The 17,679-nt window shown below is 42.8% G+C and overlaps 1 protein-coding gene across 3 annotated transcripts in view; it reads right to left on the reverse strand.

Moving 5' to 3' along the window:
* LOC140427204 (protein diaphanous homolog 1-like) overlaps positions 1–17,679 on the reverse strand; it is a 464,569-nt gene that overhangs the window by 89,163 nt on the left and 357,727 nt on the right. For all 3 annotated transcript variants that reach the window (XM_072512804.1, XM_072512803.1, XM_072512805.1), the window contains 3 exons: positions 17,050–17,175; positions 6,687–6,850; positions 3,530–3,662 (listed from right to left, as the gene is read on the reverse strand). In XM_072512804.1, coding sequence (XP_072368905.1) covers positions 3,530–3,662; positions 6,687–6,850; positions 17,050–17,175 — 423 coding nt within the window. The remainder of the gene's footprint in view (positions 1–3,529; positions 3,663–6,686; positions 6,851–17,049; positions 17,176–17,679) is intronic.

Below are 17,679 nucleotides of genomic sequence, written 5' to 3' on the forward strand. Positions count from 1 at the left end.
AGGCCAACGAGAGGCGAGGCCATATTGGACTTGGTACTGGGTAATGAACCAGGACAGGTGATAGATTTGGAGGTAGGTGAGCACTTGGGTGATAGTGACCACAATTCGATTACGTTTACTTTAGTGATGGAAAGGGATAGGTATATACCGCAGGGCAAGAGTTATATCTGGGGGAAAGGCAATTATGATGCGATGAGGCAAGACTTAGGATGCATCGGATGGAGAGGAAAACTGCAGGGGATGGGTACAATGGAAATGTGGAGCTTGTTCAAGGAACAGCTACTACGTGTCCTTGATAAGTGTGTACCTGTCAGGCAGGGAGGAAGTGGTCGAGCAAGGGAACCGTGGTTTACTAAATCAGTCGAAACACTTGTCAAGAGGAAGAAGTAGGCTTATGTAAAGATGAGACATGAAGGTTCAGTTAGGGCGCTCAAGAGTTACAAGTTAGCTAGGAAGGACCTAAAGAGAGAGCTAAGAGGAGCCAGGAGGGGACATAAGAAGTCTTTGGCAGGTAGGATCAAGGATAACCCTAAAGCTTTCTATGGATATGTCAGGAATAAACGAATGACTAGGGTAAGAGTAGGGCCAGTCAAGGACAGTAGTGGGAAGTTGTGCTTGGAGTCCGAGGAGATAGGAGAGGTGCTAAATGAATATTTTACGTCAGTATTCACACAGGAAAAAGACAATGTTGTTGAGGTGAATACTGAGATTCAGGCGACTAGACTAGAAGGGCTTGAGGTTCATAAGGAGGAGGTGTTAGCAATTCTGGAAAGTGTGAAAATAGGTAAGTCCCCTGGGCCAGATGGGATTTATCCTAGGATTCTCTTGGAAGCTAGGGAGGAGACTGCTGAGCCTTTGGCTTTGATATTTAAGTCATCTTTGTCAACAGGAATAGTGCCAGAAGACTGGAGGATAGCAAATGTTGTCCCCTTGTTCAAGAAGGGGAGTAGAGACAACCCCGGTAACTATAGACCAGTGAGCCTTACTTCTATTGTGGGCAAAATCCTGGAAAGGTTTATAAGAGATAGGATGTATAATCATCTGGAAAGGAATAATTTGATTAGAGATAGTCAACACAGTTTTGTGAAGGGTAGGTCGTGCCTCACAAACCTTATTGAGTTCTTTGAGAAGGTGACCAAACAGGTGGATGAGGGTAAAGCAGTTGATGTGGTGTATTTGGATTACAGTAAAGCATATGATAAGGTTCCCCATGGTAGGCTACTACAGAAAATACGGAGACATGGGATTCAGGGTGATTTAGCAGTTTGGATCAGAAACTGGCTAGCTGGAAGAAGACAAAGGGTGGTGGTTGATGGGAAACGTTCAGACTGGAGTCCAGTTACTAGTGGTGTACCACAAGGATCTGTTTTGGGGCCACTGCGGTTTGTCATTTTTATAAATGACCTGGAGGAGGGCGTAGAAGGATGGGTGAGTAAATTTGCAGATGACACTAAAGTCGGTGGAGTTGTGGACAGTGCGGAAGGATGTTACAAGTTACAGAGGGACATAGATAAGCTGCAGCGCTGGGCTGAGAGGTGGCAAATGGAGTTTACTGCAGAAAAGTGTGAGGTGATTCATTTTGGAAGGAATAACAGGAAGACAAAGTACTGGGCTAATGGTAATATTCTTGGCAGTGTGGATGAGCAGAGAGGTCTTGGTGTCCATGTACATAGATCCCTGAAAGTTGCCACCCAGGTTGAGAGGGTTGTTAAGAAGGCGTACGGTGTGTTAGCTTTTATTGGTAGAGGGATCGAGTTTTGGAGCCATGAGGTCATGTTGCAGCTGTACAAAACTCTGGTGCGGCCGCATTTGGAATATTGTGTGCAATTCTGGTCGCCGCATTATAGGAAGGATGTGGAAGCATTGGAAAGGGTGCAGAGGAGATTTACCAGAATGTTGCCTGGTATGGAGGGAAGATCTTATGAGGAAAGGCTGAGGGACTTGAGGCTGTTTTCAGTAGAGAGAAGAAGGTTAAGAGGTGACTGAATTGAGGCATATAAGATGATCAGAGGATTGGATAGGGTGGACAGTGAGAGCCTTTTTCCTCGGATGGTGATATCTAGCACGAGGGGAGATAGCTTTAAATTGAGGGGAGATAGATATAAGACAGATGTCAGAGGTAGGTTCTTTACTCAGAGAGTAGTATGGGTGTGGAATGCCCTGCCTGCAACAGTAGAGGACTCGCCAACACCAAGGGCATTCAAATAGTCATTGGATAGTGTAGCCACCTAAAATGGCTGATTCCCGATTAGAATGGTCAAACCCCGATCTAAAATGGCGAACGAAAGAGGCTGATGGGAAAATCAGCCAACAGGACTCAAACGGACAGCTGCAGGTAAAACAGTGTATTTGCCTCTGGGGAAGTCGGCCCCGACCGATACCTGCAGCCATCAACATCACAACAACCCAGCCATCTGCATATTAAGCAGCCATCCCTGGGAACAATTGCTACACATTAGCAACATGAAGCCGATCCAGACCTTTCGGCGCCATCAGGGGCTGTGACAAAGGAAGGTAGACGACCACCCCCCGATCAAGGAATCGCCCCATTATTGGAGCATATCGAACCAAGTGATTGGGACCAAGTCCAATCATTTGGAACCAGGTACGAAGTCCGCCCCGAGAGGCGGGAAGCCCCTGGGAACTATAAGAATAGGGGCCAAGTTCAGATCGACCCTTCTCTTCCTGCTCGCAACCTTCGAGACCCTTCGACAAAGAAAACAGTAAGTCTGACTCCAGCGATCGCTACCAGATAGGCGCTCCTGACTATCGACTTGTACCAGCTTTGAATCCCGCAGGCCCAGACCCAATTCGATAGACCATTCGTTTCCCTGACCTGGTGGGCCATCTCCAAAGTTAAGTACTGGTCTTTAGTGGTAGGTAGCAGTCTAGAAGTAGGATTATTGTATAAGTATTTATTGCTGTATATAATAAATGATCGTTGATTTAACCTTTATTAAGCTGTGTGCTGCATTATTAATCATTACTTGGGCTTGAACCACATGGCGGTATCAGAAAGATACCTGGCGACTCGTGAGCAAAGGTAACAGAATTAGAGCTAATAAAACTAAGGCTAATAAGAGCAACAATAGACATATGGACGATAAGGGAATAGTGTAGATGGACTTTAGAGTGGTTTCACTGGTCGACGCAACATCGAGGGCCGAAGGGCCTGTACTGCGCTGTAATGTTCTATGTTCTAAACCCACCACCTGGAGGTTCTATCCAAGTCACTCACCACCCTGACTTGGAAATATATCGCCGTTCCTTCACTGTTGCTGGGTCAAAATCCTGGAATTTCCTCCCGAATAGCACAGTGGGTGTACCTACACCTCAGGGACTGCTGTGGTTCAAGAAGACAGCTCACAACCACCTTCTGAAGGGCAACTAGGGATGGGCAATAAATGATGACCTAACCAGTGATGCCCACATCCCGTAAATACATTTTGAAAAACTGTCTAGAATTTAAATTTGATTGGAACAAAATCCAAAATCGACAAGGAAGAAAAAATGTGCATAAACCTCCTACCTTCATTCATGTCGATGATTGCATTCTTCTTTTGTTTTTCCAGTCTCTCCTTCTCTGCTTTCTCTTTGGCAAGTTTGGCTCTTTTGATTTTCTCTTCAGCTTCTTTCCGTTTCTTGTTCTCCATTACCGATTGCTGAGGATAATAGAACAGCAATTACAAGAATGAAATGCATTTTATAACGCACATCCCAAAGTGTTTTACAACCAATTACGTACTTTTGAAGTGTGCCTGAAGTGACCCATGGCAGCACAGTGGTAGAGTGGTTAGCACTGATCCTTCACAGTGCTGGGGACCCGGGTGCTCCGGTTTTCTCCCATAGTCTAAAGATGTGCAGGTTAGGTGGATTAGCCATGCTAAATTGCCCCTAGTGACCAAAAAGGTTTGATGGGGTTACTGAGAAAGGGCGGGGCATGGGCCTAGTTTGGGTGGTCTTTCGGAGGGTCGGTACAGACCCGATGGGCCAAATTGCCTCCTTCTGCATTGTAAGGATTCTACGATTCTAAATGCAGTCACTGTTGCATTTTGGATATGCGACAGATATTTTGCACACACAGGGCTCCATAAAAAGATGAATAACCAGATAAATTGATTTGGGCTATTGGTTGGAGACATTTAAAAAAAAATTCCTTTAAGGGATGTGGGCTTCGCTGGCTAGGCCAGCATTTATTGCCCATACCTAACTGCCCTCGAGAATGAATACTGGCCAAGATGTCGGGAAGAAATTCTCCTGCTGTTCTTCGAAATAGGGTCATGGGTCCTTTGATGTCCACCTAAGGGGCAGACAGTGCCTCAGTTAAATGTAATGCACGTTAGTTCAGCTAGATGTTGTACTCATGTCTCGAGTCAATGAAAAATTGCGTCCAACAGGACATTATATAATGTGCAAGCCACTTCGCACCAATGTTGTGTATGAGAGCTGATTAATGTCAATCGAGAATCCATTTTCTTGTGGAAAAGGCTTTGTCTCAGAAACATGTTTTGTCCACATCGTTCAGCGATAGATCAGTGTAGGCCAGAGCCCATCTCCCCTTCAAACATTTCTTCTCCTCGTCACAAACCTACCTCCCACCTTGTCCATGTTACACATGGACAAAACTAATTCCCTTTGTAGAAGACCTATGAATTGTAAACCACTCTAAGCACACAGGATCCCGTGGCTTTTTATCAGAAGGAGAGGGTAACAAAGCAAGGAAGTTATTCTAAATCTTGGCAAATCCTGGGTTAGGACTCAGCTGGAGTAGTGTTTAATTCTGAGCACCACAATTTAAGAATGTTGGAGAGGTTGAAGAAGGGATTTAGTCGAATGGTACAAAGTGTGATGAATGTAGGAAATACAGATATATTGTATTATAGGTATTTGGTGCAGTCAGGGTTAAAGCCTGGGATGTGTGTGCATGACTGCTGCAGTCATGGTTTTAAAAATACTGGTTTGAAAGGTTGGGAGCAGGGGTGAATTAAAGCATCGTAATAAGCTTCAACTAAAGCAGTTTTGCTTGGATTAAGTGGGGAAGGGGGTTCCCTTTGGAGTTGATTAGATTTCAGCTCGACAAGATGACGTAGTTACTGGGTGGAGCAAAGGTATCGGGAATTCTGCAGATAAGTAATTCAGTTCAGTTTTAATTGGAGCTGTGAGCAAATGTCAAGTATTTTGCTCTCACTGCAATTCAGTTGAACATAATAATCTTTAATCGTGTCATAAGTAGGCTTGCATTAAGACTGCAATGAAGTTTCTGTGAAAATCTCCTAGCTGCCACACTCTGGCGCCTGTTCGGGAACATGCCCAAGTCACATAACAAGCATGTCTTTCAGACTTGTGGGTGGAAACCGGAGCACCCCGAGGAAAACCACACGGACACGGGGAGAACGTGCAGACTCTGCACAGACAGTGACCCAAGCCGGGAATCGAACACTGGTCCCTGGCGCTGTGAAGCAACAGTGCGAACCATTGTGCTACCGTGCCACCCTGTCTGTAGACATGCTAGCAGTTTCTTTCTAAGCTTGTCTGGTTAGAAGGTGAGCTGAAACAAGCTGAGAAGCATCTTCCAATGGAACATAGCCAGAGTTTCCGAATGGTTTTGACAGGAGTCAGGTCTTTTCTTTAAGGCAGTGTCAAAAGGTCTCTCTTTCTCAAAGACATCTCTATAAAGCAAGTATTCCTGTGTGCTAAATGTATGAAACAGTGGATTGAGAGCGGAGACTTTTTTTGTTCAACAAGTGGGAACAAAAATAACATTTAAGGGTTACTGTATTCACTGTATTAATTAGCATTGTTTAAGGGATAATTATAAGCACTTTTCTCATGTGATGCTAAAGATATTTTAACAGTGTTTTAACTATAAAGTTTGTTTTAAAGTATCATATCCTTATTTCTTTGTGAAATCATTCCTGGAGTGAGGCATCCTTTCCTCACAGTCTTCAAAACTAAAACAAAATATTAGGGTTTCTGTCAATACCCTAACCACTGCTGGGGTCTGGACCGGGATCACAATGAAATGATGAGGAAGTTCAGTCGTGTGGAGAGACTGGAGTTAACATTGTTCTCCTTAGGGCAGAGAAGATTAAGATAAGCTTTGACTGGGGTACTAAAAATCACTGAGAGTTTTGACAGAGTAAATAAAGAGAAACGGTTTCTCATGATTGATGAGTTGATGGCCAGAGATTTAAGGCGAATGACACAGAGTCAGAGTCAACATGAGGATACCTTGATCTCTCTTACACAAGCATTTGTGATCTGGAATGTACTGCCTAAGAGCATGGTAAAAGCAGTATTAGCATTTTACAGAGAATTGGTTAACTATTTTAAGGTAACAAAAAATAACGACAGGTCTACAGGCAACGAGGGGGGGATTGGGATTAGTTTGTCAGCTTTACAAAAGAGCCATGAGGGCTCCCTTCTGTGTTTGGTCATTTTGATTCCATGAAGGAAATTGCACATGATTTGCTTTGGCCACAAGCTTAACTTATGTTGAGTTTTTGGTGTCTTTAATGCCGGATGGGAAATATCAAGGTCCTTCCTCTCTGTGGAACTGTCCTGAGGGAAAGTGTCCAGGCTGAAATGGCACTCACCAAATGGGACCAGATTATAAAGGTGACACCCAACACAAGAGTATGCATTTCACGATTACATTGCTTCATTTGCATTTATTAAGCACTTACCGAAAACATACTCTTGAAGTTACTAAGATCACCAAAGAACTCCTCAACAGACATCTTCTTGGTGTCAAAGACGAAATATCGTCCAAGATCTTCAAAATCCTCCTCCATGGTTTTGTGCATTTCTGAAAGTTTTTCGAACTGTTCCTTTGCAACCTTTACAAAACTGTGCCAAGGCTTTAATTAAGGAAAAATTACACTGAACTTGACATGGAACATACTCACAATATCATACAATTGCTCATTAACACAGATCAGTGTTATTTTCACTGACACGGGAACTATAACTTAGACAACTTCATTCAGTTTACATCACTGATGGTGAATTGCACTTTAAGACTGAGCTATATTCTATTGAGCATAAGGACAGGAAATGCTGGAAATACTTAACAGGTCAGGCAGCATCTATGGAGAGAAACAAATGTAACTTTTCAGGTCAATAACCTTTCATTTCTTTCTGAGTTCTGATAACAGGTCATCAACCTGAAACATCAACTATGTGTCTCTCTACGGACGCTGTCTCACCGGGTGAATATTCCCAGCACTTTTTTAATTTCAAATTTTCAGGATCCACAATATTATGCTCTCGTTGCAGTGAACATGATTATTCCAAAGACTGCAAAATTGAAAAATGAACAAAGCTCAACTGACTTTAAGAATTTGTTTCAAAATGTTTCGCTGGATTCTCCCACTGCATTGGATTTACATTCACTGCAACACATCCGACCAAGTGTCATCTTGAAATATACAAGGGTGGCGCAGTGGTTAACACTGCTGTCTCATGGTGCCGAGGACCCGGGTTCCATCCCGGCCCTGAGTCACTGTCCGTGTGGAGCTTGCAAATCTCCCAGAGTCACTGTCCGTGTGGAGCTTGCAAATCTCCCAATGTCGGTGTGGGTCTCACCCCCACAACCCAGAAGATGGATTGGCCACGCTAAATTGTCCCTTAATTAGAAAAAAAAAAATTGGATACTCAAAATTAATCTTTTTAAATCTTGAAGTATACAGATTGCTACCTCTCTTTTCATCATAGTAAAACCCTACTTGAATAAATTAAATCCATTAGCTACCTCTGAGGAAGTGGTCTAATATATACTTGAAGAAAATAAATTCGAAATTTAAAAAAAAAATGTAGTTAAGGCTGAATATGTACAATGCATGTCAGCTAACATTTGGAAAATATGTTGAAGTTTAGCTGCGGTAAATGCACAACTCGTACTCAAAAATACCATGTTGAATATTTTTTCATTGTTTTTTGACCCAATAAAATATTTCCAATGTTACATGCAAATCAAATCTTCCCTCCAAGAATAGTGGAATCTATGGAAGAGGAACAACAGAGGTCAGGCTGGAGATCTCCAGGAGTGTGTCAATTTTATCAAATGGTCCTCTGCACAGAAAACCTTGACATCTACTGTCATGGATTACATTGCTGACTGAACATCTGTGGCAAGAAAAACCTTTCATTTATCTAACTATTTGGAGGAGAGAAATTAATTGTAAACAGCCACAACGGATACCAGGAGATGATTATTCCTAACAAACCAGAGAGAAGTCTTTGAGGAAGCAATAGATGTAGAAAACAGGAAGAACAGTAGGTGTAGGTGAATGAACGTTTGGACAGTCTTTGACAGTGTATCACACAGGAGATTACTGGAGAAAGATTATGGGTTTGGTATACAGGAAAGGTAGAAAATTGGTTAAAACAGATTAGAAGAGAGCAAACAGTGTACTTGCTCAGGGCAGCTGTCCCTCACAGGGTTCTCTTCTGTGACCACTTCTGTTCACATGCATGATTAGGACTGTCTGGGCAAAACGGTTTGTTTCTCGGTTTCTACGCAATATTATGCGAAGTGACTTTTTAATATGGTATTTCAGGCAGCTTAATAAGCACCATTGTTTCACATGTCGATTCTAATAGAGAGCAGGCCACAGTAGGTGCAGCAAACTTCATTTGTTTATGAAGCCACAAACACATCAAAAATGTGACGTACAAGCAGGCATGCAGTCAGCTTCTGTTCGGTACACTGACAACACTCAGCTTTATCTCACCAAATGAGCCCCAATCCCACGAGTGCCACAATTACTAGCTGTCTGAGGAAGTCACGCACGAGCCTTAATCTCCTAAAGCAAATCAATGGCAAGCGTCATGCATTCAGTTCATCCCAGAAACTCCATACTCCAACCTGACTGCCTGTGCCCACTAGAGCTGACAGGAGTATAATTGTTTGATCAATTTCAGCTCCAAAAAGTTGACCACCTTGCACACGAGGATCTTGGTGTCAGCATGGTGTCACGGTTGTCAAAGACACTCGTCCTGAGGCGGCTGAAGGAGGCGCTCATAGGTTGGATACGACGTTGGATTTCCGCATCAATGTCAGCCTTAGAGGAGAGGTGGCTCCCCAGGTATGGGAAATGTTCCATGTTTGGTAGGGTTGTTCCATTGATCTTGATGGAGGGGGACACTGGATCTTGCCCTGGGGCAGGTTCGTAAAGGACTCGAGTCTTCTCGAGGTTGAGGCTGAAACCTATTCTTGGGCATGCTTCTCCGAAGTGTGTCAAGCACGGTTTGGAGGTTCTCTTTTGAGAGAGTGGAGATGACAATGTCATGTGCATGCTGAAGTTCCATGAGGGATGTCAGTGTCGTTTTCCTCTTGGATTTCAACCGGTTTAGGTTGAAACATTTTTCGTCCATCCTGTAGACAATGTCCACTCCAGTAGGAAGCTTGCTTGCTCTTGACAAGATGAAGGATGGTGGCAATGAAGATGGAGAAAAGGGTGGGGGTGATGACACATCCCTGCTTGACTCCAGTCTTGGCATCAAAAGTTTCTGTCTTATTTCCGTTGGTGAGGTCTGTTACCCAAATCTTGAAAATGAAGGTGTAGGAGGACGTTGATGGGGGATGCTGGGTGATCTCTTCTGGACAGATGGCCTTTGACAGGGTCTTCCATAGCATTTCCCGATTGACTGAGTCATAAGCCTTGGCCAGGTTGATGAAGGCAATGTAGAGTGGTTGATGTTGCTCCTGGCATTTCTCTTGGAGTTGCCGAGCAGTGAAAATCACTCTGCTGTTCCATGGTTTGGTTAGAAGCCACAGTGGCTTTCCGGATTTTTTCAGAGACTGGGAAAAGGCGGCTAGCAAGGGTTCGGGCGATGATCTTCCCGGTGAAGAAGAGTAGGGAGATTCTTCGGTAGTTCCCACAGTCCGCTTTGTCTGCTTTCTTGAAGATGGTGGCGAAGATGGCATTTCTGAGCTCGGCAGGAATTTCTCTGTCCCAGATATTCAGCAACAGCTGATGGAGATGCTGGGTGATCTCTTCTCCTCCAAGTTTGAAAATCTCCACTGGGATCCCGTCCACGCCTATGGTTTTTCCATTCTTCATGTGCTTAATAGTGGCTTTGACTTTGCCCATGCTTGGTGGGAGTCCAAGATCATCTTTGATGTGGAGTTGCCACAATTCTCTAAAATGTCAAGTGAATCAATCAAAACTTTAGATAAATGGGCTTTTGTTCAAACTTCCTCATCACTTCATAAGCTGCTTAAACCGATGATCAAGTTAAAATTAAAATACTTGATCATCAAAGCATTTTCAAAAAAACTGAAAGACAATCTTCTTAAAACTGTTCAAGTTTGCTGGTCTTTGAAAAAAATTCCAGAGCATCTTTTTTTTGAAGTATGTAAGAGCCAAAGAAAAAGGATTTCACTCTTAAAAATGCTATTACAGTGCTTTGGTCTAAAACCTACAGCTCTCATTTTGAATGTTCGACTTTACCCTTGAGGCATTTTGAATGTTGTGACCTCAATTAATTCTATACAATGTTCTTTAGCTGCGAATTGAAAACCACAGACAACACACAAGGATGTTGCTAATTCTGTCTTGGCCTTACTCTGATTGCTTCTCTTATTTCATTATTTTCCTTCACTGAAACTTCAATTATTGAATTGACAGGTCAGCAAGTTTAAAACTCTTTGCAACTAAAGGGGCAGAGAGAAATTTATTGTTCACCAACTGTTACACTGAACTTGATGACAAAAGAGACTACTGATGTGTAGCATGAATACAAATGTAATTTTCCTATAAAGCTCTACTTCAAATATTGCAACTTCAGAGTACAGTTTGCAACCATTACGTGATTTAATGCTTCAAAAGGTTCGGAACAATCTATAGCATTAGCAATAGTCCCGATTTTAACTACAAATCAGTTCGCAAAATTGTTTTACAATGCATGATTCACAGGAACAGAAGGGAGACAGTGAATTGCAGGAGCTGCAAACATGCAAAAGTCAATAAATAATGAATGCAGGCAACATAATCTGCAAATCAATTTCCTGTTGGGATCAGTTTTGCTTACGTCTGTTCACATCTGTGCTATTAGTGTTACGCAACATTTTTAGGTCATTTCTGTATACGTGCGGAGAATAAATAATTACTATTGCAATGTGCGCGCAAAACCCTTTTGAAAAGTCAAACAGGGTAAGTACTGGAAAAATGCATCAGCACAAATACAAGAATGAACAAATGAAGAATTGGCATAGTAAATTAAATCACGACCCTGCATCGGAATTCCTGCTCGACAGTGAGTGCATGGCGCTCCTAATTCTCATTTATTTCTGCCAGTTGTCTGATTATTTCTAATGGGTTTCCTGTATCCCCTTATATATTAATCAAGTTGCTTCAGATTGAGAATTATTCTGACCTATATATGGGGATCATGTCATTCAAAGTACTGGTTAGGGAGTTATTCACAATAAGCTGTTTTGACCCTATTTGCCTATGCTCCTGGATTATCTTCCTTTATTACTTCTGGTCTTGTTTATGCATTTACTGAGTCCTTTGCATTATTGAAAACAAATGCAGCAAAAGTTTTAAAAAAGCAATGTCAAATAAATGCGGAACAACAGCATGGCACTCAAAAACGTACAGGCCAACATTTTGCATGGCAACTTCATCAGGACTCTTACAGGACCTGGCTCTGAATAAAAGCCAATATTTCTACTATAGGCAAGGCCATCAACCCAAAATGACGCTTTTACAGCACCAAAACAGCTATTCGGCCCAAAATGTGTTTATGTTCCACATCAGCCTCTTCCCACTTTCATCAGCTAACCTCATCAACGTGCCCTTTATTTATTTCTATCTTATGTGCTTATCTAGCTTTCCCTTACATACATCAATACTGTTCACTTCAACTTCTCCTTTTGGTAGTGAGTCCCATTTTCCAACCATTCTTTGGGTAACACAGCTAAAACATTTGCCAAAGCTCCTTCGTCAGCACATTCCAAACCCATGATCTCTACCATTTAAAGAACAAGGGCAGCAGATACGAGAGAATGCCACCATATAGAAATTCCCCTCAAAGTTGCAGACCATCCAAACTTGGAATTAATCGCTATTCCTTCACTGACAGTGTCAGAATCCTGGAACTCCCTCTGTTAAAGCACTAGGTGTCCCGATACTACATGGACTGCAGGAGCTCAGGGAGGCAGCTCAGGACCATCTTCTCAAGGGCAATTAGGGAAGAGGAACAAACATTGGTCTCGTTATTCATGCCCACATCACATGAAAGAATAAAAAACATGTTTCTCCTGAATTGCCTATTGAAATTATTCCTGACCATTTTATTTTTCTAGCCCCTCGATCTGATCTCATTCAAGTGGAAACATCTGTTTCTCTCTCCACAGATGCTACCTGACCGGCTGCGATTTCTGGTATGTTTGTTTCCTATTTTCCGATCAGATGTTCAGGTCCCTATTCTAAAGTCAGATGACAAAGATTTATGATTTTCCTTTTATTCTCAAAGTAGTTTTTAAAAGGACAAACTATATTCAAATTGTGTGAAGATAACATTTGGAAAAGTACAATTAATTTTCAGGTATTTTGCTCAAACTCATGTTTGACTAAATGTGTAATTTCACGTGCTATATGCCATTGCAAATGTATTTTCATCTCCCTTAAATTACGTCAATGTAAAATCATGACTATCTCGAGAGCAAACACCAAAAGGCTACATTATGCTGGACTTCAAAGCCCAAATAATAGTGGCGCCTGAGGACCATGCAAATTGTTACTGTCTCCTTTGGCATCTTGCAACAAATTTCAGGGAATTAGTTCTTGCTCGAGTCATTAAATAAACTACTTTGGGTTGAATCGTTGTATTCTCCCACAGCCAAACAGATTGCCAAACTTCAAAAAGTTGTTTTACAGAAAATGGAGAAAATCAATGAGCTGCTGTTAATTTTTTTTTAAACACAAAAGTGGATCTTTGCCAGATCATTGAAATAGAAATAGCACATCCAGTAAAGCTCTTACTGTGCTCTCAATTTGACTGACAATTGTGCAGTACTTGCAGCATCATCTTTCTGCTCAGTTCAACTGTATAAAATCCCTATTTTAAGCTTTAAGCAAGGTTCATAGTCCGTGATGTGCTGCGACTCCGTTCATGACCGTCGAATTTCCCAATTTTGATTCCCACTTTGTGTTGCATTTGCTGATCTCAGCGCTCCATGTGAATCTATTGGGCCCACTGCACGGTGTGTGTGTGTGTGTGGGGGGGGGGGGGGGGGGGGGGCAGGCAGAGATATTATTACAATGACTCCCCAACGGCAAAGAGAATGGAGCATTTTTTAAAATTCATTTACGGGATGTGGGCGTCACTGATTCGACCAGCATTTATTGCCCATTCCTAGTTGCCCTTCAGAATGTGGTGGTGAGTTGCCATCTTGAACCGCTGCAGTCCTCGAGTTGTAGGTACACCCACTGTGCTGTTCGGGAGAGAGTTCCAGATGTTGCTCCAGCGACAGTGAACGAATGGCGATATATTTCCAAGTCAAGGTGTTGAGTGACTTGGAGGGGAACCTCCAGGTGGTGGGATTCCCAGGTACCTGCTGCTCCTGTCCTTCTAGATGGTGGTGGGCATGGGTTGGGAAGGTGCTGTCTAAGGCACCTTGGTGAGTTAATGCAGTGCATCTTGCAGATGATACACATGGCTGTCACTGTTTGTTGGTGGGGGAGGGTTTGATGTTTGTGGAAGAGGGACCAATCGAGCGAGCTGCTTTGTCCTGGATGGTGTTGAGTTTCTTGAGTGTTGTTGGCTCTGCATTCATCCAGGCAAGTGGAGAGTATTCCATTACAGTCCCAACTTGTGCCTTGTAGGTGATGGACAGGCTTTGCGGGGTCAGGTGAGTTACTTGCCGTAGGATTTCAAGTCTTTAACCTGCCCTGGCAACCACAGTATTAATGTGGCTAGTCCAGTTCAGTTTCTGATCCATGGTAACACCCAGGATGTTGATTGTGGGGGACTCAGCAATGGTAATGCCATTGAATGTCAAGATTCTCTCTTGTAGGAGATGGCCATTGCCTGACATGTGTGTGGCACGAATGTAACTTGCCACTTGTCAGCCCAAATCTGGATATTGTCCAGGTCTTTTTGGACATGGACTGCTTCATTATCTGAGGGGTCACGAATGGTGCTGAACATTTACAGTCATCGCAACATCCCCATTTCTATTTATTTTTTAATTTATTTTTAAAAAATTTAAAAACATTTCAAAGAGAGTCCTCAATTAATTTTTTCCAATTAAGGGGCAATTTAGCATCTCCGAACCACCTACCTTGCACATCTTTGTGTTGTGGCACTATTCCTGTAGACAAAAATGAATTAAAGATCAAAACCAAAGGCTCAGCAATCTCCTCCCTAGCTTCCCAGAGAATCCTAGGATAAATCCCATCCGGCTCAGGGGACTTATCTATTTTCACACTTTCCAGAATTACTAACACCTCCTCCTTATGAACCTCAAGCACTTCTAGTCTAGTAGCCTGAATCTCCGTATTCTCAACAATATTGTCTTTTTCCTGGGTGAATACTGACGAAAAATATTCATTTAGCACCTCTCCTATCTCGTCGGACTCCACGCACAACTTCCCACTACTGTCCTTGACTGGCCCTACTCTTACCCTAGTCATTCTTTTATTCCTGACATATCTATAGTCTGAGACGGTGTCCTCTGGTTCTACTTTTTCGTACAAGTGGAAACATCCTCTCCACGTCCACTCTATCTAGGCCTCGTAGTATCTTGTAGGTTTCAATAAGATCCCCATCTCATCCTTCTAAACTCCAACGAGTACAGACCCAGAGTCCTCAAATGTTCCTCATATGACAAGTTCTTCATTCCAGGGATCATTCTTGTGAATATCCTCTGGACCCTTTCCAAGGCAAGCACATCCTTCCGTAGATAAAGGGCCCAAAACTGCTCACAATACTCCAAATGGGTTCTGACCAGAACCTTAAACAGCCTCAGAAGTACATCCCTGGTCTTGTATTCTAGCCCTCTTGACATGACTGCTAACATTGCACTTGCCTTCTTAACTGCCAACTAACCTGCACATTAACCTTGAGAGTCGTGAACAAGGACTCACAAGTCCCTTTGGGCTTCTGATTTCCTAAGCATTTCCTCATTGAGAAAATAGTCTATGCCTAAATTCCTCCTTCCAAAGTGCATAACCTCTCACTTTTCCCACATTGTATTTAATTTGCCACTTCATTGCCCACTCTCCTAGCTTGTCCAAGTCCTTCTGCAACCCTCTTGATTCCTCAATTACTTGTCCCTCTACAGATCTTTGTATCATCTGCAAACTTAGCAACGTGTGCCTCCAGTACCTTCTTCCAGATCATTAACGTATATTGTGAAAAGTTGTGGTCCCAGCACAGACCCTGAAGCACACCACTAGTCACTGGCTGCCATCCTGAAAAAGACCCCTTTATCCCCTCTCTTCGACCCTTCGAATGAGAACTCGACCCATGTCCATCCCGTCCTATCTCCATAACCCCAATGCCTTACCTGGACATCCCCAGACACTAAGGGGCAATTTATTATGACCAATCCACCTAACCCGGACATTTCTGGACTGTGGGAGGAAACCGGAGCATCCGGAGGAAATCCACGCAGACACGTAGAGAAAGTGGAAACTCCACACAGACAGTGACCCAAGGCCGGAATTGAACCCGATTCCCTGGTGCTGTGAGGCTGCAGTGCTAATCACTGTGCCTCCCCATATTGAATGGATTAATATATTACTCTCAAATCACCACATTATCTGCATGGACATCACTCACGTCAGTCAACATTCCAACTGTGTATTTGTCTGGAATTCACAGTTCAGGGAGCTGCTCCTTTGCCAGGTGCACAGGGTTTAATAAATCTGCTCTGGAGTGATGATTACACGAGGAACTGGAATAGAAAATTGGCAGAATAAACGATGCAATGATTGTTTGGGTAAAACAGACTTGAGAGGCCGAGTGACCCACTCCTGCTCTTAATTCGTCTGTTCGTAAAACAACTTTGCATCGTTTACATCCCTGTTGGAAACAAAACATTTGCTTATTTAGCAATGTGCTCTTCACTGCTTCATTAAGACAGCTCTCACTGTCTCTGTTCTTGGCTCCTCCATCTTCAATAAGGGATAAGTGCTAAACGTTTTATCCACATTATGGCCATTTAACTAGATCATGACTGATCTTCTCCCTTATCGCCACCTTCCTGCATCATCAGAACGTTAAGTATGCTCTATCATTGAATATATTTAAGGCTGGTTTAGCTCCGTTGGCGGAACAGCTGACGCGGAGCGAGGCCAACAGCGCAGTGGGTTCAATCCCCGTACTGGCTGAGGTTATTCACAATGGCCCTGCCTTCTCAATCTTGCCCCTCGCCTGAGGTGTGGTGATCCTCAGGTTGAATCACCGCCAGTCAGCTCTCCCCCTCAAGGATGAAATCATCCTATGGTCATCTGAGACTATGGCTACTTTACTTGTATTTAAGGCTGAGATGGACAGACTTGGTGTCTCAGTGAATAAAGGCATGTGGAGAGCAGACAGGAAACTAGAGTGAAGTTGAAGATCAGCCATGATCGTACTGAATGCAGGGCAGGCTCAGTGGGCGGTTAAACATCTCACACAGATTACCCCCTCTGTCTTCGAAACACAAACATGTGTGTGGTGAATACGTACACATCCTCTACATTAAATGTTGTAATTACATCATTTTGCACCTGGCAATTGGTAGTCAACTGTTTAACGCAAGGTGCTGAAATTCACTAGTCATAAAATCTACAGTACAAGAATAATTAGCATTATTCTAGATTTTCCAATTAGTAATAATATTGGCTGTAACTCCAGCAATAACAAAAGTGGTGAATGCTGAATGGAAAATCTAGAATAATGCTAATCACCACCCATTTCTTTTCAGCTCAAGCTCACGTTCCCAAACTCTACATTTGAAACTTTTGAAACAAAGGTATGCCGGCTAATATCAATAAAAATCAAATACAAAGAACAGGTTTAAATTTAATTTAGCAAAGAGAAAGGATATTGTCATTTTCTCCACAAACTTGTCTTGATCGTCACTGGATTGTGGGAAGGTTTCGATGTCTTTTTCCAAAGTGGAAATCTGTTTTCCCATTTGTTCGAGGCTCTTCTGTAGCATTTCTGCAGAAACTGTAGATAACACAAATATGTCAATTATCTGAGCACTAGTTGTTTTACAGCTTCTTAAATATGCGCTGTGTGGAATTACAGGAACAGAGGCCTTCTGTGTGGAGATAGATGATCTGAGTTACCACAGCAGGGAGGTTATATTCATCCTCAAAAAGGGAATCAGTCGAGTATCCCAATCATTAATTATTCTGGAGTCATACAAGTCATGAAAACAGGCCCTTCGGCCCAACTTGTCCATGCCGTTCAGTTTTTAATCACCAAGCTAGTTCCGATTACCCACATTTGGTCCATATCCCTCTCCCCAGCTTTTTCATATAATTGTCGAAATGTTTTCAAGAGACAAAATTGAATCCGCTTCTACTACTGTGTATGGCAGCTCGTTCTGGACACTCACCACCCTCTGTGTAAAAGCATTTTGCCCCTGGACCCTTTTGTATCTCTCCCCTCTCACCCTAAACCTATGCCCTCTAGTTTTACACTTTTCTATCTTTGGGAAAAGATTTA

Source organism: Scyliorhinus torazame, chromosome 7, assembly GCF_047496885.1.
Source record: "Scyliorhinus torazame isolate Kashiwa2021f chromosome 7, sScyTor2.1, whole genome shotgun sequence".
In the NCBI taxonomy this organism is placed as follows: domain Eukaryota; kingdom Metazoa; phylum Chordata; class Chondrichthyes; order Carcharhiniformes; family Scyliorhinidae; genus Scyliorhinus; species Scyliorhinus torazame.